Source organism: Epargyreus clarus, unplaced genomic scaffold (genome assembly GCF_041222505.1).
Source record: "Epargyreus clarus isolate Ecla_fem2 unplaced genomic scaffold, WU_Ecla_fem_2.2 ptg000023l, whole genome shotgun sequence".
NCBI classification, from domain to species: Eukaryota; Metazoa; Arthropoda; class Insecta; order Lepidoptera; family Hesperiidae; genus Epargyreus; species Epargyreus clarus.
Genome location: NW_027332230.1, coordinates 8,876,643 through 8,888,184, shown reverse-complemented (window position 1 = coordinate 8,888,184; position 11,542 = coordinate 8,876,643). Strand labels below are relative to the sequence as shown.

Genomic DNA, 11,542 nt, shown 5'->3' with positions numbered 1-11,542 from the left:
TATTTATTACGTAAATTACGCAGTATTAGTTATTTAGTCGTAATTTTTTTTCTGGACATGTTTTTATTTGTCAAGAATTCAAAAAAAGAACTTACTAAAATAAGCCGTTTGTGGCTTCATTCAATTTCAAGGCGGCGAAGTATCTTTACTAATCTATGGCTATTAACCCACACGTTCCAATGGGTTATTAGATTTCCTTTAAATGTATACAGTAAGTTCGTTTTTATAATTAAATAATTAATTAACACTGTCTATTCCGGTTATGTTGGACACGAGATTAGCGTTAACTATCACTTTTAAACTTTTTGCATTGATTGCTGTGATCATTGATACAGTTTTTGATAAAACCTTATGCAAATTCGAAACCCTAAATCATTTTATTTTACTTCAGTTTTTAGGTACCTACGAAAATTAGAAACTTGTGTTCCTATAGCGTTGAAAATCAGTCAATTAATCATAATTATATTATTAAATGATGGATAATTCACCTAGAATACGTATATGATGATAGTGGAATTCTCAACTTTATAAAAAGTACATGTTAAGGAGTAGAGTACTATTAAAGGAACTAAAATGGCTGTCAAATTATCGTCTGTATTATTAGGATTACGTAAAAGAACTAACTACTAAGCTATAAAAACTTACTTCGTAACCTAAAATTTAGATCTATCCTTACCCTATCCAGAAAATTCAAATGTCAAAAACGCTCAAAATTGACAGAATTGTTATACTCTGAGGTTATACCATAGATTTTATAGTCTTCTTATACGTAAGTCGTATTATATTTACTGCTTACAATCAATACAATACAATGAACACATCTTTATACATATATAGGTAAGAGAAATATAAAGTTCACACATTAGTATAATGTTCATTTTAAAGGTTTAAATTTAAGATACTGTTCTGTTCTGTTTAAGATACTGATCAATGTTTTTGATAAAAATTAATCACTCCTCGACTTTTAATTAGAAATTAGTGTTTCCCAAAAATAAGATATACCTATGTCCCGGAAAAGTTGAATATTGTTAGTACCTAATTCATTTTATTCTATTCTTATAATTACCATAATCCACTCATAATCCACTTTATACATTTTTTAATGAAGTAGATATCAGCAAAATAGTCACTACAGACTATATTTTAGTTACGTGAAAACAATAAAATGTTTTTTTTTTTTCTGTGGACAAAAATAATGAAACAATTTCTGATTTCATCGTTTTGTCGAGTATAGGTTTTCTGTGGGTTTGTCTATGATACATACCGGTTGTACTACGTGTAAGAATTGAATTTCGCTTTTTCGTGTAAATAAATCATAAATATATAAAAAAATCGCAATATAGACCTTCAGTGAATAATTATTACACGTGACAAGACATTAATATTTGTTTGGCAAGTGATTAAAATAGATTAAGATAACGTAAGATCTTATTCATTATGTTTAAAGTCCGCCATTTTGAGTTACCTATGTACCACGTGATTGAAGTTAACATCGCACTTGTTAACATTTAATTTCTTTAAAATAGAGGTAGGTAAATAATTTCGGTTTTTAAGTAAGAACCTACTTTATTTTTGATTTATTACTTTATGTTTGATTTTTTTGTTTATGGTCTCGGTGATCAGTGCTTTAATATTTTCGTGTCAGTGTAACAGTTTATGGAAAACATAAGAATTAGATATAGTATGAGTTAATGCGCTACTATAAAACTAATAATTACATTCGTCCAATAGGCATAATAGTACCATGCATTTATTATAATCATGATAAAATGTCACAGGCCAGCTGATGATCAAAACAAAGATGGCGGAATCGACATAACGTAGATTATGCGTAGATTGTTAATCGATAATTCTACATATACTTTTCCATGTGATTTAAAACGAAATGTAGGATATATTTTATTCATATTATATAAGCAATTTATCTAGGAACGCGTTGTTTTATAAATTAAGTTATTTTCATTTCGTGGTCACGATGTATTACACTAAACAAGTAAATCACAGACTACATATTTTAAACAATTGGGGCAGTACGCAAAATGTGCTAATAATTAACCCTTATTTTTTGTAGTAAGTTTAAATATTGTCGGTACATTTATTAATTTTTAAACCGGCTTCATTAAAGGTGGTTTTGTATTTCATTCAAAGACATAGATAATAGACCATCATATCATAGAGTTGCCTTGTAACTAATTACAATCGTATGCGAAACAAAATTCTGTGTATGAACTGTGATGATGATATGGCGATTGGTTATACGTAGACATGGGTAACTCAAACAGATCGCGCGAGCTAGTCATAAGGTTGAGTCGGAGTTATGAATCGGCTCACAGATCAGATCAAATTAACTCAATGGATCTGTTTGATCTGAACGAACTGCATGACTCGCGACCCGTTTTGCGAATGTGCGTGTCTTTGGATCTGGTGACTCACGCGACTCAAACGGTTCAAACAGCTCAAACGATTCACGGTAGTCATGGCTCGTGAGCTTGCCGATGTTAGCATGGCGCGGGATTGTAAATCAAGTTTATTAGTTTGAGACTTATTTGTTTTGAATAATGTCAAATACAAGAAGCAATGTCTGTAATTATTATTATTTTATCGAAGTTAGTATTGTTAGTATTGTTGAATTAAAATATGTTTTTTATTATTAGTTGATAAAGTCAGTTAGAAAGTTATTGATACATAATATTGTGACGATTATAAATCGGTTTTATTTATTTTCCTAAGTAAATAAATTAAATTGATCAGTCGATATTTACCAGTAAGAATTATTTAATGAAAACGCCATCTTATGATGAAAGCTAGAATTAAAACGAATTCTGATTGAGTTACATATAAAATAAGTGCCATCTAGCTGATCTAACTGTCATCGAAAAGAGATATTCACAAAACCTCAACAGATGGCGCACCAATTACATTTTATTGATATTAAACTCTATAGCCTAGGAGTTAAAAGTTAAAATTGCATAATGAATCAAAGAATAACTCACATTCACGATTCACGAAACGCCGTGAACCGCGACCTGAACAGATCTGATCTGTTTGGGGTTGATCTGCAGATCAAACTCATATTATAAGTGAGCTGAATATTTGAACCGGGTCAGATCTGAGTTACTCAACTCTAGTTATACGTATGGACACTTATTTGAATAGTTATGTAAGCTCTTGAGTTTGCAAATCTGTAGTATTTTGTAAAGATTTTATTACACGTTAACTAGGCATGTATAATCGCAGCAGCGTGTCTACATATTAAATCAGTTATATTCTCTGTCATAACAAAATTTAACCAAGTTCACGATACATTTTATTGTACTATAAAAGCTACCCTTATAGGTATATATGTATGATGTACGCTTTGTATTATAATATTTTGTGGGACTTTAAAACCTTCTTAATTCGACATCGAAATCAGTTTATTCACTTACAGTTTACTTAATTCTACCGTAGAATTGATTTTGCCAATAAGCTTGTTACTTTTGTATTTTAAGTAAATAATTGACTTGATCCCTGATACTACAAAAATATAAAACTTGTTGAACTTATAAAACTGTACATATAGTAGGTACTACTATATTCGACGAAGAATAATTTATTGACGAATGTTTTTTTTTCAGTAAACAAGAAGAAATGGAAAATAACAAAGTGTTTAGTTCAGATATAACAAGAACCCATAATAAATTGAACAATAATCTTTATGATATATTATTAGTGGATCCAGTCACTCCTTTGGTAATAAATGATACTTCAAAATTGCCTTGCGATTTTGTGCCAAAAACTGACAAATATTTCATTCCAAAGAAAAAAATAAGATTCAAAGTAAAAACAGTAAGAAACATAAGAGATTTGTTTGAGAAAGACATTTATAGTACCTTAGAAAATGACTTGGAGAAACAACAAAGTATATTATTGCGTAAAATACGAGGTGGATCGTCTAAAAACGAGAAAACTAAATTATTGGCTAGAAATATGTTAAATACTGACAAGCCAATATCTAGAATGGCATGGCAAATGATAACAAATATTAATCCTGATGACCATGCACATCCATCTCAGTATGTGTTATACAATGGCAAATGTGTTCAAGTAAATGGTAGTAAGGGAGGAAAAATCAAGTTTATTTCTAAGTACGACTTAGGTGCCCAACGAGAGTTCTTGTTACACAGGCCGATTAAGAAAACAAGTTTAACCGCAAGGAAAAAATTACTAAAACATTCATTAAATGTAAAATTCAAGCCAGGTCCACTTTCCAAGAAAGAACACCTTGACCTCTCATACCAGAAATATAATATAGGAAATATTAAATTGGCGCATCTCCCAAGTACTGGATTGGATGTAATGCCTGAATTGGGTAAACCTTTAGAAACGTCCATAACAAACTTTTTAAATAATTTAAGGGATGTAAATGGCATTATATCTGATAAATGGGCAGAATTTGCGATTTCTACCTTAGGAACTGAACAAAATGGCCGTGCTGTTCAGTTAAATAAAGACTGTTGCATAACATTTAACTTAAATTACAAACATGATCAACGTATAATGTTGATGCGACATGGTGTGGAAGCAATGGGTAATGAACATTTAGTCACAAAGCTACAACCAATGTCTGATTCGTATATAGAGAAAGAAGAAACTATAATTGAAGAAGTCAAAAGTATATTGAATGACATGTTGGTATCCGTTGAAATTAATTTACTGCAAGATAACATGTATAGCGGAGAAGATTTGCCGAGGGGTACTGACGCAGATGATACAGCTACTGGTATTATTAGCCATTCGAGAGATAAAATTAAACACAAAGGAGAATTGCGTAGGCTCGATGTAACTATAATCAGGCTATCCGATATAGATGAGAAACAAAAACTTGATGCATGTGGTAAATCGTTTTGTAGTTTAGGATGTGTATGTGATTCTATACTTACACCTATTAATTTAAAAAACCATTGTGGTCGCGTCGAATGTATGTTTGAATGTAGGTGCGACTTTTCAAAATATAATCCTCGTGCCTATTTAGAGGATGATATTATTCCAGGATTGGTAAATTTAGATAAAGAAAAAAATTCAAATTTATCAAAAGAGGAAAAAAAGTTTCATCAAACTGTTGTACTGTCGGGTGAGAAAAGTATTTTACTGACATCTCAAAAGAGAAATTGGAAAGCTCCTAAAAAATATGCTGATTTTTACAGTAACATGTGCTTAAAAACAAAAAAGAAGGCCGAAAAAATATTGTCGGTATTAGATATAAAGTTAAACTGTGGAAATATTGAACCCTGGTGTATGGTTCACAATTTGTACAAGTGTTTTTGTAAAGGTAAATTTACAGAAAGGTTGTCGATTAATATTCCAAACGATACTACGAAAAATATAGAAAATAATAATGAAGGCATTAAGTTACCTCAACATGAAAAGCATGAAGTAGACCTGACTCTTGAAAATAATAAATTAACTGTTAATGACCCTTTAAGGCCACGCATACGGCCAGATCTTCATGAGATAGAGAAAGTAGATGCAAAATTGTTATTTTGTGACGAAACACATGACTCGCCTAGACAAAGTTTTGAAGAGAAGTGTGCAAGGACGAAAAAATATAAAGGACGAAAATATAGTGATATTCATTATTCAAACATTAACAAAAAAATCCAAGAAATGGAAAGCAATGACACCAGATTACTTAAAAGAATGATACAATTAAGGGATGATGAATTAGATGATAGAAAAAAGGCAAAAATGGATGGAGTAGATTCAGTTGATCCTCCTGTTATTGACTTGTCTACGTCTCCAGTTCCAGATCAGACAGAGGAGCCATTAAATCAAAGAAACGATACAACTCAAAATGACCCACCAATATCTAATAATATTTCTCTCAATACAAATATAAAATCATGGTTGTTGCCAACTCTGAACATGTATGGTCAGAATCTTATTAAGAGTAAATTCAAAAAAACTTTAGACCCGCCAAAAGCTGATAAAGTTGCTCTTTATCCTTGGGATTTTATATTAAAAAGATATCACGACAGAAAAAATTTCTTCTTTGTCTCAAATAAGAAACCATTTCGTTTATTTTTGGCAGTAGACAACAAAAATCTTTTCTTCAATAGTTGTATTGATTTAAACAATATTGTTGATTATGACAAATACCCTACAAGTGTAAAAAATATAATAACTAACGACTTAGATGGTTTAAAAGACCAATTTTGTATATTGCTAGGGTTAGATTTTTGCTGGGAAATTGTTGGTAGTGTTACAAAAGTAAGTGGAGGTACGGATAGCGAGATTGCCTTTAATGAGTCTTCTATAGAAATAAATGAAGGCCCGATACACAATTCTACTAATAGCTCACCAATAAAACCAACTACCGATGTACCACCATTATTAATTCCTCTAGAAAACAACACAGATAAGTCAAAATGGTTTGTTATGACTGTAGAAAATGATTTTAAAGAAATTCAGTTTTATAAAAAAGGTTTTTTTGTAAAATATGAGAGCATAATTAATGCAATAAACGTCGCTAGAATTTCAGATAATACAGTAAGATTGTCTTCACAGAAATGTAACGATGGGAAGAGCGATCCTCAGTTCGGTATTTATGCGATACCTAATGCAAATGAATATTGTGTATTTATAGGACCATACGAAAAGAATGAGTCTTTGGGAATAGAAACTGTAAAATCACCTTCACATATGGGCAATAAGAGGTCTAGGGGAGTATGGATTACAACTAACAAAATTGATAATTCACGAGTGGTTGATAATCCTCTATCTTTTATGTCGTATGTTAATCTAGAAAATGAACAAGTTTTAGATGATTTTAATCGAGATGAATCAATTATAAATTCCGTGCAAGGAAACAAGAAACAGAAAATTATTAAACTTACAAAACCTATAAAAATAGCAAAAACCAATAACTTTTATCATCTTACATCATCTGGAGTTCTAAAGCAAATACCAGTCGAAAAACAAAACTTGGTATCTAGAAAACCGTTTGTAATAAATAAAAGCTTCTCACAAGATTGTGACGCAACAAGTTTAACTGAAAACCCTTTGCTTTCTACATCCTCATCTGTCATATTACAATCAAGTAAGACCGTTACGAAACCTATGATTCAAAAAATGTCAACGCTACATTCTAAAAGACCAATAGCAGAAATAGCACCTCAAGTTAAGATTGTAGGTGAATGCCTCGAATCGAGCAGTGCGCAACACAAGCTTTCTCCTAGGAAAATCGGAACTAAAGAAGGTGGTATGTTTATTTTAAAACCTGAAGAAATCAATATAAGGTCTCTCGAAAATAAAATAAGTTGTACATCGTCATCCACAAGCAACAATTATAATGAAGAAGATAGTGAAATTCAAATGGATATCGAACAGTTTCTTGCAAACTCCGCGAAATGTACTGAGCCGGGACCTGGTGTATATGTTATTTCTGATGATGAAGATTACTGTAACGTAGAAACTAATTCAAAGAAAGATTCTTGTAGAGATGTGTTCATTGTTTGTAAAAACATAGAAAATATCGGATGGATTTCAGGAAGACTAGATGCGAACGAGCATTTGAGTTTTGAATTTCCAGGATTTAAATATACCGAATTTTATATACAAGAAGCAGCATTTGCAAAAATTAATCAGTAAGTATTATTGGTATAAAATTTATGCACATCATATAACATGAAAAATTATTATTACCTTGCATTGAATTATTGTTTATTTTAAGATATATTATTCTATGCTGATTTTTACAAGAAACGAATTAAAAAATTTCAGAGTACTTTCTCGAAAAGTTTATATACCCAAGCATACCAATCCACATTGGTACGTAGAGGTCACCAAAGAGAATTTAAAAAATAAACAAAAGTTGAAACAAGAAGACTTGGGACCTAATTTCGTAAGTATAAGTACTTTGAATATTGAAATGTGTATTAAATCTACAGTAGAAAACAAACAACATTTTTCTGTGTGAGTAATTTGCAACCCAATGAAGTTGGGTCAAGAATTTCTGTGTTTATTATCCGTTTATACGTATGTATACAGTATTACTGTTAATTTGTTTATTATTTTTCTACTTATTAGTTAAATTCGTTTACGTTATTTGTTATCAATGATAAATTGTATTCACCAGGTTTTAACGAAGCAGGGACTTATACACAAGTTTTACCTTGGTCCACGTAAAAAAGTTTCAAATGATGATATAATACGTATTTCGACGATGTCCCCAATCCAAATAAAGCAGGAGGAAACAGAGATGGTATTAAGTGCAAGCTTTTTTAAACTTATATTTATTGAACTTTTTACTGTTGCATAATTGCTTAAGCGTGCTTTGAATATTAGTTGCTTTCTATTTTTTCTCATGTATCTAACATACTTATACTAATAAGAAAACACTATGACTTACTTATCACGGGTGTATTCCATACCATAAGAACTGCCTAGCCTGGCTACTGCTTCTCAAAATTAGTTATGTGCTTGTTTATTTTCTGACATATAAAATTATAATGTATGTATCCAAAGATAATCGAAGTTACGTCCCTTCGTACAATACTATAACTTTATAGTACCACGTGATTATTTATATTAGTATTATATGTTTACCATTTAACAACATTTTTTCAGGCTGTAAACAGCAATGACGCTGAAATACAGAAAGTCAAGCTAGAAAGTCAAAGTAAGTTATTAGATGAACATCATGAACAACTATGGAGCGAGGTCGTCATGAGAAAAGGCGATATATCTAACAGATTAACTGAAATGTCCAATGATGTCCGACAGCAAATCAGTGACCGACTGCGAAGTATTATATCGAATACTAATAATTCTTAAATGTTTAGTATAAGAACTGTAAACTAATGTTTTAAATTTAAAGCTTTTTTCCATTTATCTATAACCTACTTTAGTACTAGAACTTTAGTATATTATTCCTTGTATTAAGTGCAATATTGCAATTTGTATTTTTCCTATATGTTGTAATGTGGTGATGTGATGCGTAATGTAACTTTAAATAGTTTAAATGTATAACTAAGTCAAGTTACAGATAGGGGGTAGTTCGTTAAATAACATTTCTAATCCGTAGTCAAATGTCAAAAACAACAACCTAAAATAAGAGTCGCATTGGGTAACGGAAGATTTAATTTCTTTATCACATCTTACTTTTAACCGACTTCATTATTTATTCAATTGTATAATTCATTCGCATTGTCAGAGAAGTCACATACCTATTATATTTTAGTAAGTATACCACAAGTTTTTAAAGTAAAGTTATGAAATAAATTACATTTTACAGTAAAAGTCAAAATTAAGTAGGTATATTTTTTTAGAAGTAATTACAACAAGACAGCATATTCAAAATGACAGTAATTATAATGCAACGGTGTGTGACCATTTAAAGCATTTCATCGTGATCGTTGTAAATATACATTATTTTTATTATTTTTTATGTTATCACGGCGTAGTAAATATACTATATCTATGTATGCGGCTAATGGTATCATTAGATAAGTAGATAAGTAACTATTTTTGTGGTAGATCTCAGTATTTCTTTATTATGCTATACGATTTAGTTACATCTTTTATTTCGATTAAGTTTTAACTAAATACTACTATTTGGATTATATAACGTACAAAAATTCCAAGTAGTTACTATTTTAATAAAGTAAGTTCTCACGGTATTTACAACATGTGAATGCTGTGATATATAAGTAGTAGTAGGTGATTCAGCTTCTCATTATGTAAATTTGAATCCCAAGAATCCTCCTCTGATATTTGACGATTACATCATCCAAAAACCATCCAAAAACTAATATCCTTAGGGAATATATCAAGATTTATCGCGCAGTGTTATTTTTCGCAAATTAAGCGTCCACACATAATCAAATAGCGTTGATTAGGTACAATATTAAGTTCTGATAAATCGTTTGTTTTTTTTTTATATTACATATCCTTGGAACTTAGATGCCATATTAGAAAACGGACTTCGTGTCGTGTACTGTGTTGTTAAAAACTTAGTATGTGTACAAGTATATGTAAACGTTGATTAGTAACGTTAAATGCTAAAAATATTTGTGTGTTATTGAGTTTAATAAACATTAAAAAACACATGCATGTGTAATGTGATTTTTAATGTTTATTAAACTCGGGACGATAAAAGCTTTTCCTGTCACTCAGGTAAAGTCAGGTATACGCCCGCATGCATGAATTAACCCTGCATTATCTTTTTTTATAATATAGGAGTAGCAGACGAGCATGCAGTCCACCTGATGGTAAGTGGCTACTGCCGCCCATGGACATTTGTAATCAACCCCAGATAGGATTAGATATTCCTACCTGAGGTCGGCCACAGATGCGCCGCTACCCGTGAAGACTAAGCTGGAACGCCTCCGAAAAGTCTGTCTCCTTTACCACACCCTTCAAACCGGAACACAGCCGCTCCTAACACTGCTGTTATTAGGTAGAAATAGGTGTGGCGGTGGTGCCGTCGGAGTCGAACCGCAAAGGGTTCTGCCACTATTAACGTCTTGGTGAGTCGGGTACTTGTTGCACGCTAGACGGGCACAATACTTGCATATGCAACAGGAGGCAAGAGATAAGCGTGCTGATAAGAATCGATCAGATATGCATGCGACCGCAAGCTTGCGTGACAGGATAAGTTCCTAAGGACCTACTAAAATTGTTAGGTCTAATATGATACTTCAAAGAGTTTCTTTTAAATGTAGTGTTAACTCAAGACTGTTTTATTTTAATTAAGTTAATTAGTTTATATTCCAACATGCTACGAAAACTTAAGTTTTTTTTATTAGTCTGTATATCTGTGATATTAAAACCTTTTTAGTTTATTCGTGTTTTATTATTTCATAATCTGGTCATAACGATCGTGGTAAGTGTTAAGGTGTATAAACAAAGTAATGAAAAATCTTTTATTAGTGTTATGGTACGCTGTTTATTTGTAAGCATAATGAAAGTTCAAGAGAAATAAAACATCTCACTTGGCCAAAGCACCGCAAACCCCTTATTACAGTAATAAAGTGCTCGTACTAAGCATTCTGTGAAAGTTAGGACTTTGCGGCGTTCTTGTGCACTACGCTGCAGCGGCAACAACGTTCAACCTTTCACAAAATATTGGCACAATCTGTTCTTGGTTATTTTTGTATATTAATTTTATATTTTGCTCAAAGTTCAGTAATCGTATGTACAATATTGGTTCTACTATCCATTTACATGGATAAGCTTTCCCCATCGTATACGATGATAGGATAACTTTTATAATAAGTTTAAAGGAGGAACACATTAAAAAAACTTCTTTGTGGATCTAATGTCATTTATTCAAATAAAATAGCTATACTTTTAAACAACCCTGATTTTTGTTTTATAGTAGGTATGTATTATTATGCATGCACATGCAAGTTTAGTATATCCTAATATATATAATAATTATTTCTCTGTAATGAATCAAATACTTATCTATACGACGAACAAAAATTTAAATAAACTATAATGAATTTAACACAAAAAACAAAAATATTTCCTTTTGCTAATTTATTGATCTTCATAATCA

The 11,542-nt window shown here is 31.2% G+C and overlaps 1 protein-coding gene across 3 annotated transcripts; it reads left to right on the top strand.

The window, feature by feature from the left end:
- The first annotated feature begins 1,251 nt into the window (after positions 1-1,251).
- Positions 1,252-9,648, top strand: ocm (over compensating males). 3 transcript variants are annotated; one of them, XM_073085666.1, is made up of 5 exons: positions 1,252-1,420; positions 3,618-7,625; positions 7,762-7,882; positions 8,117-8,242; positions 8,608-9,648. In XM_073085666.1, exons 2-5 carry the CDS (start codon positions 3,631-3,633, stop codon positions 8,812-8,814), a joined length of 4,449 nt encoding a protein of 1,482 aa, XP_072941767.1. In that variant the 5' UTR covers positions 1,252-1,420; positions 3,618-3,630; the 3' UTR covers positions 8,815-9,648. The 3 variants fall into 3 exon arrangements, with proteins under 3 accessions (XP_072941767.1, XP_072941766.1, XP_072941768.1); XM_073085665.1 differs by having other exon boundaries at positions 1,252-1,528; XM_073085667.1 differs by having other exon boundaries at positions 1,258-1,278.
- Positions 9,649-11,542: the final 1,894 nt, after the last annotated feature.

Excerpts from the sequence above, each read along its gene's own strand:
- ocm (XM_073085666.1), top strand. The coding sequence starts at position 3,631 with ATGGAAAATAACAAAGTGTTTAGTTCAGATATAACAAGAACCCATAAT. Across the intron at positions 7,626-7,761 it reads GCATTTGCAAAAATTAATCA|AGTACTTTCTCGAAAAGTTT; the intron begins GTAAGTATTATT and ends AAAAAATTTCAG. Across the intron at positions 7,883-8,116 it reads AAGACTTGGGACCTAATTTC|GTTTTAACGAAGCAGGGACT; the intron begins GTAAGTATAAGT and ends TGTATTCACCAG.